Source organism: Perognathus longimembris, chromosome 2, assembly GCF_023159225.1.
Source record: "Perognathus longimembris pacificus isolate PPM17 chromosome 2, ASM2315922v1, whole genome shotgun sequence".
In the NCBI taxonomy this organism is placed as follows: domain Eukaryota; kingdom Metazoa; phylum Chordata; class Mammalia; order Rodentia; family Heteromyidae; genus Perognathus; species Perognathus longimembris.
In genome coordinates this window covers 20,809,497-20,827,238 of record NC_063162.1, presented here as the reverse complement: position 1 = coordinate 20,827,238, position 17,742 = coordinate 20,809,497, and the positions used below count along the sequence as shown (strand labels likewise).

Genomic DNA, 17,742 nt, shown 5'->3' with positions numbered 1-17,742 from the left:
CATGTGTCATTCTCCCAACATTTTTATCTCAGGAGGTAAGACTTATTTAAAAAAAATTTTTTTTTAAGTGTTGATACAGGGGCATGAGCTCTGAGCCTCACATTCCCCTTAGCTTTTTGGCTCAAGGCTGGCACTTAGTCATCGAGTGCCTCTTCCACTTCCAAGGTAATTAGGCTTTTTTTTTTTTGCCAGTCCTGGGCCTTGGACTCAGGGCCTGAGCACTGTCCCTGGCTTCTCTTTGCTCAAGGCTAGCACCCTGCCACTTGAGCCACAGCGCCACTTCTGGCCGTTTTCTATATATGTGGTGCTGGGGAATTGAACCCAGGACCTCATGTATACGAGGCAAGCACTCTTGCCATATCCCCAGCCCGGTAATTAGGCTTTTAAAGAGCAAGAAAACCCAAGGGTGTGAGGCAAGCACTCTACTGCTAAGCCACATTCCCAGCCCAGTAATTCATATCTTCTTATGTGTGAAATGTGTATATAAAAACACACACATAGACACACACAAACACACATACACACACACCTTACCTACCCAGGCTAAGAATAGAAGCTGGCAGACTGCTGGCTGGTTACTCAGCAGTGCCCTTTATGTGGCTGTCCCTGCTGGGGACAGTAAGAGTCCTAGATCCTGTCAGCATTCTTAGGAGATTATTTGATAAACAAAATCTAGCAAATTGAAATTAGACAAGGTCACCCCATACAGGTGGCCACTTTCCTAAAGAAAGAAGAATTTTAGAAGGTTCCTTCCCCTTGAATTTCACTGTAATAAATAACTTTGGACAGCATGTGTTTAGAAGGGGAAGTGGAATGACAGACTACGTGCTAATCCTAGAGTCTCTATGACATTATTATTCCCGGAAGTTTCACAGAAAAGCAGTTTCACTGAAGACATGGTGCTAACCTCAAGAGACTCATCATCTTCCTACCATCTGAGTTGAACATGGGAACTCAAATGTTTCTACTTGGATGCAAAGAAAGCAAGGTGCTGGTGGCTCACTTCTGTAATTCAAGCTACTGGGGAGACTGAGATCTGAGGATCATGGTTCAAAGTCAGACAAAGCAGAAAAGTCTGTGAGACTCTTTTTTTTTTTTTTGGCCAGTTCTGGGCCTTGGACTCAGGGCCTGAGCACTGTCCCTGGCTTCTTTTTGCTCAAGGTTAGCACTCTGCCACTTGAGCCACAGCGCCACTTCTGGCCGTTTTCTGTATATGTGGTGCTGGGGAATCGAACCCAGGGCCTCATGTATACGAGGCAAGCACTCTTGCCACTAGGCCATATCCCCAGCTCCCATCTGTGAGACTCTTATCTTCAGTTAACCACCAGAAAAATGGAAGTGGAGATGTGACTCAAAATGGTAGAGTACTAGCCTTGAGCAAAAGAACTAGAGATAGCTCCCAGGTCTTGAGCTCAAGCTCTATGATCACTACCAACAACAATAACCAAAAGAAAGCAAAGCAACCCTTCCTTCCTGCCTTGGGGAGACTTCACTCTATACCACTTGGCTTTTGGTGCTGAATCTTCTTCCTTGATTAATAAATCTGTTTGCTTCTCTAAACCCTGGTGTTGTGTATGGTGGTTGTTTTAATTCTTGTGTCCTCCGTGGAATAATCACTGATACAGTTTTAGCTATGGAGAGGCAGATCACGAGGAGGGGGATGAGAAGGAAAGTAGTTATCTAAATGGTGTAATTTAATATGATGTAATGCTTCTTGATTTTTTTTTTTAATTTTTAGGATAAGGAAGCCTGTGTGGGTACCAACAATCAAAGCTACATCTGTGACACAGGACACTGCTGTGGACAGTCTCAGTGCTGCAACTACTACTATGAACTCTGGTGTAAGTCCTTGCCCAGGGGCTTCCTGGCATCCTAGGGTCCCGGTTACTGCCTCTGCTCTTTGGGAAACCATGGGCTGGCCAGCCTTTTCTGATTCTCTTGGGGACAGTGTTGGTGAGTAGAATCTGGTTATGTGTTCCAGAAACAATTCACTTGTAGAGGAGGAGGGTTCTGGTACTGTCTGGACGCTGGGCTGAAGCTCAGGGAATATGGTCTTAAGGCTTTGGAGGCTACAATAACCAGCTTGTTGCTGGTGCTGCTGCCTGCGGTTCTCTTTGATGCTCTCTCTTCCATGTTCCAAGCAGTTGACAACATTATGAACCCTTCCTTGGGCCAGCCCAGAAGCCCAGACTTGTCCTCTTTGCCATATGAGATTGCTGCTGGACTTTAGATGGCCCCAGTGCCATTTTATCACAGAACCAACCAGGTTTCCAGAATTCCCCTGGAGAGCCTCATGGAGTTAACCACTTTCCTTCCCCAGGGTTCCTCTTAGAACAGAATCTTCCTCTGCCCCCAGAGCCCTCCTCCAGAGAGAAGATCTTGTGGAGACAAACTTTATCTTGTCACTGGTTTGACTGAGGCCAGGACTACATTCATTTCCCACATCTGGACAACAGAGATGACACCAATGTAGTCTTCAGGGAGTGACCCAGGGTGACTACACCTAACACACCTTGTACCATGAATTTTTTTGGAATTGAGATGTGGTGGCGTCCTTAGGGCACACAGGCCCCCAGTGACGGATACTGTAGTACTTAGGACCATCTCTTGAAAGTATAGACTTCTTCAAGGTGATTGCCAAATTTCACCCCTTACTGTTACTGGTACCTGGCTGGGACTCCCATTCCCCAATCCCTGCTCAAATCAGCGATGTGGTAGGAAAGCATCTAGGACTCTTGGGAAGTCTGTTCCAGAAAGATGCAGTTGTCTCTCATAGCCAGAAGGACGGGTCTGCCAGACCTCACCCTCACCTCACTATTCCCTTTTGAGGACTAAAGACTGGCTATTCTGCTTTTCAGAGGGCAGCCCAGTGCAGGGAAAGGGCTCCTGAGGTCCCTACCAGGCTTCCTTGCATATAGTAGCAGCAAACGAGGGCACAAAACCATTGATATTTTAGAAAGGGTGGGGATGAAAAATGGACTAAAGAGCACCAAGTGCCAAGCAGGTAGACCAACCATGTTTAAATGTTTTACAATGCAGATAACCAATGGGTTCAAGTTCTGTCTTCCACCCCTTGTTAAAACAAAAGTTGAAGCTGACCTGCCAAAAAGCCACAGAGCTGTAAATTATTTTCCTGGGGCCCTGCCCAGGCAAGCGTCAGTTGCAGAAAAGAACAGAGTTGCTGATGGCCCCATTTCAGACTGATAGAGCCAGCCTCCTGGACTGTCTTACATGTAGGGGTCAGTTGGGGAATGAAGGGGGTTCAGCAGAGACCAACATCTGCTCAGGGAAGGTGGACTCCCCATTGGAAATGTTAGCATGTGCTTTCCAGCTTCTGGAAGAAGCACAATGTCCCCCTCACTGTGCCCAGCAATGGCTTTGAGTTTGCCAGCAGTGAGGCTTGAACTCAGGGCCTCAAGGTCTTACCTGCTTGTTCCCTCAGGGCTGATTAATCCTTAAGAACCACACTTCCCCTTCCAGTTTTTCACTGATTAGTTGGAGATAGAATTTCTTGGATTTGCCTGCCTAGGTTAGGCTTCAAACTGCAATGCTCAGATCTCAGTTTCCTGAGTAGCTAGGATTTTACGTGTAAGCCACCAGCACATGGCTAGTAGTAGCTTCTGGATCAGGAGACATTGAGTATGTAATTCTGTTCCTCATGAAAGCTTTGGTTTTCCTCTTTATGCTAGGAATGGCCTCTGCTGGAAAGGTGTAAGAGGTTAGTTGAGTGTTGAAATAATACATTAAAAATCTTACCAGAGCTTTTTTTGTTTGTTTGTTTTGGTGAGGTAGTCCAGGCTAATATGGAATTTTCTATGTAGTTAAGCCTGGCCTCAAATACCCAATCCTCTTGCCTCTGTATCCTAAGTGCTGTAAACAACACTGTCTTTTTTTGTTGCTGTTGTTTTGTTTGTTATTGTTGCTTCAAGCTATGTTTCTTGTAAGTGCCTCTCAACTTTCCCAGAAATGCAAAGAGGTTGGTTTCCCACCCCATTTCCTGTGGAAGATTTAAAAAAAAACACAAAAAACTAGAGCTAGCAAATCTTTGGCAGTTTTTGTGTGTGTGTGTGTCTGTGTGTGTGCGCACGCGCGCGTGTGCGTGTGTGTGTGTGCGTGCTTGTCTGTGTGCCAGTCCTGGGGCTTGAACTTAGGGCCTTGGACGCGGTTCCTGAGCTTCTTGGGCTCACAGCTGGTACTCTACCACTTGAGCCACAGCACCACTTTTGGCCTTTTCTTTTTCCTTTTTTTCTAGTGGGGGAGGGGTCGGTTGTGGGGCTTAAACTCAGGGCCTGGGTGCTATCTCTGAGCTCTTTTACTCAAGGCTAGTGCTCACTTTGAGCCACAGCTCCACTTGTGATTTTCTGGTGGTTAATTGGAGATAAGAATTCTCATGGACTTTCCTTCTTGGGCTGGCTTTGAACTGCGATCCTCAGATCTCAGCCTCCTAGTAATTAGGATTACAGGCGTCAGCCCTAGCAGAGTCTTCATCAGGCAAAGTCCTATGGTAAAGGTCTTAGGGGAGAAAGTACCATTCATTTTACCTCCTTCCCTTTACTCCCCTCCCCCTTTTGTGCTGCTACTATGGCTTGAACTCAGGACCTGGGTTCTGGCTCAACTTTCTTGCCCACAGCTAGGTGCTCTGCCACTTGAGTCATACCTCCAGACCAGCATTTTGCTAGTTTATTGTAGATGGAGTCTTGTATATTTTTCTTCCAAGGATGGCTTTAGCCTCCTGTGTAGCAGCTAAGGGTTATAAGTGTAAGCCATTTATATCTAGCACCAAATGCTAATTCAACCATCCCTACACAGAATTACTACACTGAATTTTCCTGTGTGCTAACACATACACACTTTATACAAACACACAGACATACACTGATCCACAAGCTTTCAGTATGTCATACTAAACCAATTTCTATGCCACATGAGCTGGGAACCGAAGATCCTATTTTAGGTAGGATGCAGTGGTATACTCTTGTAGTTTTAGGTAGCTACTGAGGTTGAAGACCAGCCTGGGCATAAAGTTACTGAGTTTCCATCTCAACCACTAAGCTGGGCATGGCCATATTTACCTGTAATGCCAGCTACAACAGAAGAATAGGTAAGATTGTTATGAGAGCCTGTCACAAAAAAATAAAAGAAAAATGGTTGAGGGCATGTTGCAAGTGGTAAAGCATAATGCCTAGCGCATGCAAGAACCAGGTACTGCCCCCACCCCACAATCTTGTCTTTCAGCATAGTGATGGAGTTTGTAAAGATCTGGTTATTGTTATTACTGCCTCCATTCACTTTTACATCATTCTGTCAGTTATTCACAAACTCATGTTCCAGTGGTCTTAGACTTTGGTGGATACTAGAGTTTGATGGATACCAGAGTTTAAACAGGTTTGCGATAGACGAGAATATGCAGTTCTAGTAAGGCCTTAGCTAATGCTGTGACTGCTTGTGTACTAGAAACTGGAGGTATACACACATAATTCTTGCCATCAGGAAGGTAATTTAGCAAGAAAGAAAAGACAAGATGTTTGACGGTGGAATGTATGATCTATTCTGTGGTTCTGGGCAGGTTGTGTGGAAGAGATAGCATTTGAAGTGGGCTTGCAGAGGTAGGTGGTAGGATTTACATATATGGAGGAAGTCCACATACAGGTTTATGCTTATGGCACAAGACTGCAGGTGACAGGCTTTGTGGGTAAAAACTACTGCCCTGAGCTGTGGTACCTGCCTGAGAAATAATGGGAGATCTTATGTGAGGGATCTTATGTGGATAGAATTCTCACGAGTAGCAGGCACTAAGGAGAGTCTCCATCTGTATCCTCTCATTTCCCCTGAGAAACAAGCCTTCCAGGTATGTGTGTTGTCCCTACTTCTTCAGGCTAGAGGCATTAAGGAACTGCTCCATTGGTTATTGAGAAGTAGTAGAGTTGGCCTCATCTCTCAAGTTTCAGATTTCCCTCTCTTGGCTTATATGAAGAGAAAGGGCAATGGAATTTCCTGAGGTGATTTGAAACAGGTAATTAGTAAATTCACTCAGTGCTATTTAGTGGGTTTTCTTTTTAACCTAATATTTAATTATATAATTAATATAATTGGCATGTAAAATGTACATCTTTGTGCATTTTACCATGTGATATTTGTATACATTATAAGCTAATTTCTGTCAGTTTATCTACCTACCTACCTCCCCTACCTTTGTGGTGGTCCTTGGGTTTGAGCTTAGGGTCTGGGCATGTCCCTGAGTTTGTTGTGCTCAAGGTTAATGTTCTACCACTTGAACCACAGCTTCTCTTCTGACTTTGGTAGTTAGGTATACTCTTGTAGAGGGCTGGGAATATGGCCTAGTGGCAAGAGTGCTTGCCTTGTATACAAGAAGCCCAGGGTTCGATTCCCCAGCACCACATATATAGAAAGCGGCCAGAAGTGGTGCTGTGGCTCAAGTGGCAGAGTGCTAGCCTTGAGCAAAAAGAAGCCAGGGACAGTGCTCAGGCCCTGAGTGCAAGCCCCAGGACTGGCAAAAAAAAAGATTCTACAGACTTTCCTGCCTGGGCTAGCATCGAACCTCAGTCCTAGCCTTCTGAGTAGCTAGGATTAACAATGTGAGCCCACAGTACCCAACAGAACTTCTTTTTTATCTTTTAAAAAAAAGTTTTTATTATCAAACTGAATTCTTTTTATCTTAAGATACTCGGTGTTGACTGCTCTAAAGGAAGGTCCATGCCATTGGCCACTGAGGAACTTGGGCTCGAACTCAGCTTCCCTGGAGTCCAGACTTCTGGATAGAGGCAGGTTGTTCAGAGCCGGGGAGCTGGTATCAGCTGACACAGCACCTTGTTCATGGCAGGGGGCTCAGTAAATAGGAGTTGCCTGGTTTTCCAGAGAATTTTGCCAAGAATATAACCTAGATTCAGACTTTGGATTTTTTCCTTACCCATGTTATTTTATGGAATACTTTGGGGGTTAAAAGGGAATTTTAAAGGAAATCCTTCTCACCTGTGGTTCTGCCTGTAACAACAATCATAAATTAGAGAGTTTTGCCTACATAGGCACGGCCTCTGAGTATGCTACATTTATTAGCTTATTTTAGACCTTTACAGTGACCAAATCTAATATACATCATTACACCCTCATCTACAGATAAGAGAAGTAAGCAAAATGACCAAGATCACAAAGCCAGAGAAATGGTTATCACGTGCTCCTCCATTTTTACCATCACACTTAGAGGACAGTTGGTTTGTCCTTCAGGTGAAGTTGCAGGTCTCTGAAGTCTTCATTTTCCCAATTCAGGCCATTTCCACGGTGGCAGTGGCAGGAGCTCCTGCTGAGAGCTATGTGTGCATGCGTGCGTGCGTGCGTGCGTGCGTGCATGTGTGTAGAGCTAACTTACAGTATGCTTTGACTCTCTAATGAGGAATTTCCTGACAATTGAGGAGTGGTATTTTCCCAAGTTTGTAGTGAACTCTAGGGCACATGACTCAGTTCCTACATTGGACTGTGATTGTTTTTAAAAACATGTTTTCCATTTTACTTAGCATGACAAATGATCCCTGCAGCAAGAATCCCTGCAGCAAGATATTTTTTTTGTGTGTGTGTGATACTGGGGTTTTAACTCAGAACTTGCTGCTTGCTTTTCTACTTGCTTTCCTACTAAATGAAGATAAAGCTGTGCACTAGTGGGTCACGCCTGTCATCCTAGCTACTTAGGAGGCTGAGATCTGAGGATTGCCGTTTGATGCCTGCCCAGACAGGGAAGTCTTGAGACTCTTTATCTCCAATTAACCCTCTAAAAGCCAGAAGTGGAGTACATTGCCCAGGCCCTGTGTTTAAGCCCTAGGACTGGCCAAAAAAAAAAAAAAAAAGTAGTAAGCTATTTTATTATCTTTAGATAGCTGTGCAAAGGAGTATCAGTTCATTGTGTCACTTTATGAGTACATTGATGTCACCCCTTCCAACATTCTCACCCAACAGGCACTCTTAATAGCTTGAGTCATACCCCCATCCTCGGGGACCTAGACTCATTCTGAAGTGACCATCAGGAACTCTAAAGGAAAGACTAATGGGGGTCGTAATAACTGCAGGACATGTGTAGCTTCTAAGTGATATTAGGTCACTTCTAACCCCATTCTAGTAGTTAAGTCAGTCCCACAGCCTTACTCGATCACAATAGGTAGAGAAGTTGAAGCCAATTCACAGACCCAAGAGAACCAGGAATATTTAGCGAACACGAAAACCAGTGCCTAGACATTTATTTTTACTAAAGGCATCAATTTAAAAGTTAGGAATGATGCTCGCCTTGTATGCATGAAGCCCTGGGTTCGATTCCTCTGTACCACATAAACAGAAAAAGCTGGAAGTGGTGCTGTGGCTCAAGAGATAGAGTGCTAGCCTTGAGCAAAAAGAAGCCAGGAAAGTAGCAACAAAAGAATCATGACCTCATAAGTTCAAGACCAATTCGGTCCAAAAAGACTCTGGCTTTTTGTTGTTGTTAAAAAGCACAATGGGTTGGAGTCATGGATCAAGTGATAGGGCACCTGCCAATGAGCGTAAAGCATCAGATAGTGAGTTCAAGTCCTGGTCTTGGATGGAGGAAAAAAAAAGATAAAATAACCTGGGAGAATATAAAAGATTAATACAAAACAATAGGTAGGCCAGAATCGCTTAGATTTGACTCTGGTGTGTGTCAGCAGAATAGAATGCTTGTGTTTATTTATACTCACTCTTCACTCTGGGAGGAAGGCTGCAGACCTACCTTGGTAGCTAGTTCATTCCTGTAGCTTTTTCCTGGCCTCTCCACCATTCTGCAAAGGTTCTCCAGTGTGATTTACTCTTAAGCCAGCCATTAATTGCTAGGAAAAAATGAGAGTTAAGCAAATTCCAGTAGTGAATCTGAGAAGGGCCAACCAGGAGACTTAACTACAGTGTAAATTCTGGCTGGAAATGCAGCTTTTCTGTCTGTTGATGGATAAAGGAAAGTAGTCTTCTGCCCACTGCCCTTTGATTCTACTTTTTTTTTTTTTAACAAGGCCTCACTGTAAAAAATCAGTAAAAAATTAAGTGGCTCATACCTATAGTTTTAGAGAACCAAAGATCGAAGCCAGCCCAAGCAGACAAATCTAAGACTTTTTTTTTTTTTTAACAGTCCTGGGGCTTGAACTCAGGGCCTGGGTGGGTGCTGTCCCTAAGCCTCTTTGTGCTCAAGGCTAACAGTCTACCACTTGAACCACAGCACCACTAATAATAATAATAATAATAATAATAATAATAATAATAATAATAAGTGCTGTGAAGTTTTGTATTACGAGTTTTCCAGGGCTTGATGACTATATTACTCTCATGTCTCACCTGGTAAAGGGAAGCTTTGTGGGGAGATTTGTTAGCTATTATATACTAAATATCACTAAGTATCTTTGGAAATGTAGTATTATGGAAGTGAAGGAAAAGCAGGGTTCCAGTGGCTCACACCTGTAATCCTAGCTACTCGGGAGAATGAGATCTAAGGATCCTGGTTTAAAGCCAGCAGAGGCAGGAAAGGTGATAAGACTCTTATCTTCAATTAACTACCAGAAAATCAGAAATCCAGAAGTGGCTTGCACTCAAAGCAGTAGAGTACTAACCTTGAGTGAAAAAGCTCAGGAACAATGCCCAGGCCCCAAGTTCAAGCTCTACAAGAATTAAAAAAAAATAAAATCCAGTTGTGCTCCTGTAACAAGACACATAGAAATACTTAAAAAATTGTAACAGTCAGATATGACTGTACATACCTGTAATCTCACCCTTTGTGAGGCTGTGGTGGGAAGATTGTTTCAGGCTCATCCTGGACCACATAGTGAAGAGTCTGTCTCAAGAAAAAAATTGCAAACATGGATTTATAATCACAAAGTAGGTGACTAAAATATGTATTTAATGTGTAATGCAATAATATTGAAGTTATTCAGGAATGGAGAAACTGAGCAGAAGGGCTGAGAATGTGGCTTAGTGGTAGAGTGGTTGCCTAGCATGCATGAATCCCTGGGTTCAATTCCTCAGTACCACATAAACAGAAAGCCGAAGTGGAGCTCTGGCTCAAGTGGTAGAGTGCTAGCCTTGCGCAAAAGCAGCTCAGGGACTGTGCCCAGGCCCCGAGTTCAAGCTCCAGGATTGGAAAACAAAAATAATAATTGAGAGAATAAATTGGCTTTCTCATAAGCCTGTCACCTTAAAAAAAAATTTTCCCCCCATTTGTGTGCGGTGTTTTAAGCAAAAGCATTCATTCAAAAGATAGTTAAGCACTGCGAAAGTGCAATCATATCCTGGGGGAAAAAAAGATATTTGAAAAATTGGTGAGGTGTTCTTAATGGACTTGTAGAGCCAGCACAGAGAGAAATAAGAACCATGGACCCTCTGTTCCCCCAGCTCTCCCTGGAGTAGGGAGGAAAAGGAGGCTGCTTATGGCCCCGAGTCTAAGCAAGCAAGTGCAGGCCAAAGCGAGGTGGGAGTAGATTGTGGCGGTGGGAGATGGAATTGTACTGGATTATAGACAGCAGTGGAGAGAGTAGGAAGTCATTAGCACTCTCAGGAAGAGATTGGCCTGAGGTAATTAGAATTTTTCCACCTCTGACTTTAGTAATTCTTGTATTACAGAGATATACACGTGGAGGAAAGCCTTTGATCTTATGAGAAACATCTCAGGGACACCTCTGAACCCCCTTTCAGTAACTAGACTGAGTTGGTGTATAGAAGAGGAGCGAGAGGAGTTAGGATGGGGCACCAAGGAAGTCAAAAGCATTCTCTCAGATCTATTAAGACAGGAAGAAGAGCATATTTTATGCCCTCAAAAACCTAAAGCAGGGCTGGGAATATGGCCTAGTGGGAGAGTGCTTGCCTCACCACCACATATATAGAAAAAAGTCAGAAGTGGCACTGTGGCTCAAGTGGTAGAGTGCTAGCCTTGAGCAAAAAGAAGCCAGGGACAGCGCACAGGCTGAGTTCAAGCCCCAGGACTAGCAATAAAAAACAAAAAAGCAAAACCCTAAAGCACAGGACCTGGTTGTCCATGGAGCAGGAGAGAAGCCCTGCTCCTGTGCTGTCCTCACATTCCTGCCCTCTTCTGTACCATTCATCTTTTGCTGTAGTGATAACATTATGAACCACATGGCTTAGACATAAAGTAACCATGAGTTATGACAGTGCCAGCATGAGCCCTGCCATGTCTGGCTGGTCCTCACTATGTGTGCCTGCCTCTGTTTCGCCTCTCCATCCCTCAGGGTTCTGGCTGGTGTGGACCATCATCATCATCTTGAGCTGCTGCTGCGTCTGTCATCACCGCCGAGCCAAGCACCGCCTTCAGGCTCAGCAGCGGCAACATGAAATCAACCTGATCGCCTACCGGGAAGCCCACAATTACTCAGCGCTGCCATTTTATTTCAGTACGTACTACACCAAGAGCCACCCTGTTCCACCCTCAGGAGCACAGAGCTGGGGTCCAGATTGCTTCAGTAGCAAGGGCCCCTGTGGGCATAGGGGGATACACACACATGCACTCCCACTCCCACCCAGAGCAGGGCTTTGCAAGTCCAGGGCCAGAGGTGCTGTGGATATGATTGATTCCCTTACTCCATTTCCAAGCTCACACTGGCTGGGTTCTGGCCAGATTGCTGCTCAGCTGATTTCTTCTTCTTCTTCTTCTTTTTTTTTTTTTTAAGGCATAATCAGGATAGGTTATAATGTGCATTGAAATTTAGAGTTTGGTATCTTAAATTCTTCCCATTTTCCTTACTACCTTGTATTGTGCCTAGTGGAAGCAGTCATGAGACGGGCACGTGTAGGTAGTATTACGACTTCCTGAAAATCAAGACACTTGGTGACTCACTGAAGTCGTTTAGACCTCCCTAGGGGATCTCTCAAATGAGAGCACCCACAGGATCTCTCAGATGTTTCATGGAGATTCAACTGGCAAGATTGTTGCAATGTGTTCTACAAAACAAAAGGATCACAGATGTTTGAATTCCACACCCAGACGGATTAACTACTTATCACAGTGCCTGGCATAGAACAAGTACTCAATAAATGCTAGCAACTACTATTAAGTTATAATAACATCATCTTGTATATGCCTCAAGGCATTTAACATGTTCAAAAAGTAACTCATCTGAGATGTTTTTAATGAGTTGTGGATGACAGATGCCCCTTACCCTTGGTTAGTAACCCATCTACTCTTGAGTCAACATGAAGCCTTTGTCTTCCCAGAGAGAGAGAAAGAGAGAGAGAAAACGAATACAGACCCTCCAGGTGGTATATTTGGAAGGTATAGAAAAGAAGTAAGTGGTGAGGGATTGGTGCATCTCTTAGAACTATGGGGTAGATGGAGGGTGCAATCTTAGCAAGAAACATCAGACTTGGGTGTCCATGGAAACAGATCTGTTCCAGGGAGAACTGATTTCTTAGCCATTGGTCCTATTGGCCTCACTCTGTGCCTTAACTCCAGTAGACAGGAAGTCCTTGCCTATGAAACAGCATTAGTGGCTCTCGGAGGTCAAGAAGTTAAGCCAGATTAGGTCAAACTGTCCCTTGTACTGTGCACAATTGTTGGCTCTGCTGCAGGAGTGGGGAGGGACAGTACCACTGTTGAGTGTCCTAGGTTGATGGCCAATGCAGTAATTTTTCCTCCCTGCCTCCTCATTTTAGGGTTTTTGCCAAACTATTTACTACCTCCTTATGAGGAAGTGGTGAACCGACCTCCAACTCCTCCCCCACCATATAGTGCCTTCCAACTACAGCAGCAGCCGCAGCCCCAGCAGCCGCTGCCGTCTCAGTGTGGCCCTGCAGGCAGCAGCCCTCCAGGTGCTGATCCCACCTGGGGCTCTCAGGGGGCGCAGAGTAGCCCCTTGTCTCGGCCCAGCGGAAGCAGCACAAGATCCCCAAGCACCTCTGACCCTCAGCCCTCCGACGCGCCAGCTGACCAAGCAGCCAGTAAAGCCCCAGGAATGGAGCCCAGTGGCTCAATGGCTGGCCTCGGGGAGCTGGACCCCGGGGCCTTCCTGGACAAGGATTCAGAATGTAAGGAGCAGCTGCTAAAAGATTCCAGCTCAGAACATGGCGGCGCACTCCCTGACAGCAAAGACAAGACGCCCGGCAGACATCGCCGCTTCACAGGCGACTCGGGCATTGAGGTGTGTGTGTGCAACCGAGGCCACCATGACGATGACCTCAAAGAGTTCAGCACACTTATTGATGATGCCTTGGATGGTCCCCTGGACTTTTGTGACAGTTGCCATGTGCGACCTCCTATTGATGAGGAGGAAGGGCTCTGCCAACCCTCTGAGGAGCAGGCTCGAGAGCCTGGGCACTCCCACCTGCCACGGCCACCCGCCTGCCTGCTGCTGAACACCATCAATGAGCAGGATTCCCCAAATTCCCAGAGCAGCAGCTCCCCCAGCTAGACCAGGATTTGCCTGTACCTGAGAATTTGGCAAGTGACCAGGGCAGAGAAGACCCATGAGAGAAGCATTAAGTGACTTTCAGAAGAAGTGGTACAGCCACTTTGTTCTTTTTGTTTGTTTGTTTGTTTTCCTCTCTCCTTTCCTACATTTCCTCCATCTCCAGGTACAGTTTGGGGTGTGTATGCCTTCCCCTCACAAAAGCGCAGTGTTGTGGAGGACTGAGTAGCTGGTTCTGTCACTCATTCCTCATGCCCCTCTTCTGTTTTCAAGTCATATCTCACCTACCTGCTTGGGTCAGGGAGATGTGTGTTTTACAAAGCCCCCAAGGAGTGGGGGCTGGGATTGTGCCCTGACAGGATCCTTGGTGGTGGAGTGGATTTATGCTTGGTTTTAGTTTTAGAGAACTTTGCTGTATCCTCAGTCCAGGAGTGGCAGCTTATCTTGGCCCTGCGTGAAGAAGGAAGCCCCCCAGGGGCCTGGGTATTGTAACGAGTGGCTGCCAGTATCTAGAGCTGGCACTGAGCTAATCCTGTAGAAGGATGAGAGGTGCCGGATAGGTAGGTTATCCGGTAGATTGTCAGGCTCTCCGATCCCAGACAACAAGTTCAGTGCACTGTTGTGCATCCTTGAGGAGCCCCTTCCTGCTAGGCTCTACCTGCTGGAGCTGATTCAGATTATGCTGCCCAACATATAACAAAAGCCAGTTGATAATGAGAACATGACCAGTGTGCAGGGAGCAGTTCGCTTCTGGACACAATGGCCTTCAACGAGCCTGGCTATAGTTGATTCAGAAGGGAATGTGGGCATGGGCAAGCCCGAGTGGTGGTGGTGCCTCTGGGCTTTCTGTGAGCAGGAGGCCCTAGATCTGGGGTGGACACAGGTGCAGCTTCCTGCATCTCTGCCCTGGGGCCTGTGTCTACAGGTGAGCAGTCCTCACCTATCCCAAGCACATGGTCTGTGGGCCTTTGTGTCTTTCTGTCCTTTGTGAACAGGTGGACCGTGGAAGCTGTGCATCTTGGGAAAGGCAGCCCTTTGGCCTGGCTCTCTCAGTATTTCCTCTTTGATTCTAAGTCTTGTTGTTTGTTTTCAACTGACCACTTGGAAGAGACACCTTGGTTATCTGTGGTTCTCATGGCCTGTTTCTGCCCCTTGCGGATTGCATGGGGTACCTCATTTTCCTGTAGCCTGTGTAGAGTCCCAAGGGCCCGGGCAGGAGTGGAGGGCTGCCTCCAGCAGGACCACAGATCCATGTTCTTGTTTGCCTTCAGAGAACCAGTAGAGCTTTGATAGGAAAACTGGGAAAGAAGCAAGCTGCTGAAAGTAACATTCCCCATCCAACCCTGCTCATAAGAGTTTGGTTCTTCCTCCCCTCTTGAACGATGATATTCAGACTAGGAGTTGACATTATGGTAAAAAGTGAATTTTAAAAAACAACATATATACAACAATAGACAGATCCAAGACTGTGAGGCGAATGAGTGTCTGCATTTGGATGCCACAAAACCAAAATCCGTGTCGAACAAAGTGAAGTCTGTGCACAGTGACTGAGTGATGTGTGTACGTGTGTGTGTGTGTGTGTGTATCCATGTGTTTATGTTGTGTGGTGGATGTTGTGTGTGAGCTCCGAGCCCTGTGTTTCTGTGAAGCTACTTTGAACGGCAGCCATTCTGCTCACGTTCAGCACATCCGGAGCAGGTATGGCCCCTCAAGGTAATTTATTTTACGCATTTACTGTTTACCGAACAAACGTCTGCCTGTGTACTTGGATGTATTCAGCAGCATGTCCATGGCAGCCGCCTGTGTTTGCCAGAGACACTGCCTTCCAGGGAGAGGTTTCGCTCTAATCACTGCAATTTGCACATTGCTCCGTGGACACTCAGAGGCCTGTGTTCTCTTCCCTGTACATGGAAACGTGCTCCAGACCCATCTGCCTTCCTCTGCTGGCCCTTGCCCTCCATGTCAGCACACCGGAGTGGCCACAGCCCCTGGGACAAGAGCTTGGTTGCATCTTCAGTGACGAGCTTGGATTGGCTGTGGCCCAGAGCTTGACTTCGGGATTGCTAGGAGGCATTGGCAGACACCCCGGTGCCACTGTCTGCAGCGTCCTCCACTGACACCTGACAGGCTCTGACAAGCTGGTGGGGAGTGTAGCCGCAGCCCTTACCGGTCCTGCCACCTTCTTGAAATCCCAAACAACTCAAGTGGCTCTGAGGAGAACAGATTTTACCAAAACAAATCCTCCTTCGCCTAACTGGTCAAGTGATGAATTCTGACCCTCTCAAGCTTCGTTTCCTGGTCACCACTGGCCGGAGTGGTGACTGCTGGCTTCTGCTGTCCGGAAGGAGAAGAAAATGCAAGGGCTGAGCTGAGCTTGATGGTCAAGTCACAGTCTGGTTGCTGCTTCTGAGAGTGAGCAAACTAGAGCTGCAAGTGGGGAACTGAGAGAAGAGTCAGGACCAGAGAAGACTTAGATTGAGTCTGGTTTGTGTCTTGACTGAGCTAGGTGAATGAGAAGAAAGGGGCTGGTGGAGGGTTTGGTGCTACAGCTGGAAGATTTGCAAATGCTAACACATTCCCATAAGAGGCACGTCCCCATTTGTCAGTTATTGTGAATATGTGTATTTTAAGCAATAAGATTCAGCTGGTCAGACTTTTCTGGGCAGTCTTGGTGACGCATTTCCTGTGCTGTGATTGTTCTGAAGACACAGTGGCTCTAGCCACTGCGAGAAGCCCAAATAAAATTCAATCCCAAACAGCTACTGAACTTTTCTCTTGCAACACTTTGTTCCTTTTTCCTCTTTCTCATACTTCAGGGAGTCCCACCCCAAGCCCACAAATGACCCACGATTTCCCATAGCAATTGAGAACAGGGTGCTGGGCCAAAGAAACCTCAGGGGCAGCCTGGGTGGTGCTGCTGAGTCTGCACTTTGTTCTGAGGAATTTTCCTACAAACTTGGTTTCTGATGTCCGGCATACTTTGTAAAACCCCACGATTTTACAAACCCTCAAAAATCAGAAGCAGATTTTGTCAGATAACCATTACATAAACAGAACATGTAAAAGGTAGCAAGCTGACATGGTGGTTCAAGCCTGTCAGTCTAGTGATGGTGGAAATGTAGCTAGGAGGGTTGTAGGCCAGGCCCTCTTTGAAAAATAACTGAAAAGGGGCTGGGGTATGGCTCAGGACAAGCACTCAGAGGCCTCTTTTGTCTGTAAGACAGAAATGGGTGAGTGCTTGGCTCTGAAATGTAATCTATAAAATATGTATTAAGTTTTCCCACCTTGTGCCCAGCACATTCCTGGATGCCAAGGAAATGTGAAATAAATGACAAGGCCCTCGATCTCTAGCACTTACCTCTAGTTAGGAAGACAAAGGCATACATGTGTGAGATAGCTTGTAACTACATGTTGTTGGGATGGAGTGATGGGTCAGAGACTCCAGGAGGAGTGAGACAAGGGTTTCTGGTAGAAAGATGCCAAGCAGGGTCTGAGGACCGTCCTTGAGGTAACTAGAGAGCCCCTTGTGGTCCAGGGAGGCTTTCTTAAGTCAGACTTTGTTTCAGTTCTGCTGAAGATCCTTGGAACATTGAGACAGGTGTAAATAAATGCCCCAAGGCAGTGGGAAGGTGCAGCTGACTGCCTCTGCGGGGAGGAGGCACCCCACTGTCCAGCGCTTTTTGTCTTCAGGCTACTCGATGGCTGGGTAAAGTAAACCTCCCAGAAGGGGCTCCTGTTCCCCAAGTGGTGTGCTTACCAATGGCCAGCTTCCCAGAGTGCTGGCAGTAAGCACAGTCCTTCTTAGGCCTGGGGCATACCCACTGAGTAGTCCCATTGTTTGCAAGAGCCCAAAGTTAGCCAAGCACTGGCGGCTCACACCTGGAATCTTAGCTGGGCTCTGGAGGATTCTGTTGGAAGCCAGCTGGGGCAGAAAAGCCCTTGAGGTTGAGGCTCCACCTCCAATTAACTAGCAAAAGCCAAGCCAGAGTCATGGCTCCAATAGTTGAGTGCCGCTAAACAGGCAAGGTGATTGAATGCGAGTCCCTGAGTTCAAACCCCATTGTCTGGCCCCTTAGTGACCCTAGTGGGATACTTGCTTCCTAATTCTTTCTCAGCTGTTGGGCCTTCCCAGGTAACTCTAGTTGGCGCTATATCAGCATCTGGGGATTAACCTTAAAAGCACAGGGGGAAATGGAGTGTGTGCCATTCCTCCCATTTTAAAACTAATGTCTGAATGTCAAAACAAAATGATGCAACTTATAATGGGCAGCTTGCCAGAAGCTGTGTCTATACTCTTAGTGTTCAGGCTCCTGGGGCTTGAACTCAGGGC

The 17,742-nt window shown here is 46.2% G+C and overlaps 1 protein-coding gene across 3 annotated transcripts in view; it reads left to right on the top strand.

Moving 5' to 3' along the window:
• Wbp1l (WW domain binding protein 1 like) overlaps positions 1-14,831 on the top strand; it is a 58,103-nt gene extending 43,272 nt beyond the window's left edge. For 2 of the 3 annotated variants that reach the window (XM_048338349.1, XM_048338350.1), the window contains exons 2-4: positions 1,739-1,841; positions 11,241-11,402; positions 12,661-14,831. In XM_048338349.1, coding sequence (XP_048194306.1) covers positions 1,739-1,841; positions 11,241-11,402; positions 12,661-13,415 — 1,020 coding nt within the window. In that variant the 3' untranslated portion in view covers positions 13,416-14,831. Of the gene's footprint in view, positions 1-1,738; positions 1,954-11,240; positions 11,403-12,660 lie in introns of those variants that run through there. The other variant, XM_048338351.1, reaches the window with a different exon arrangement.
• Positions 14,832-17,742: the final 2,911 nt, after the last annotated feature.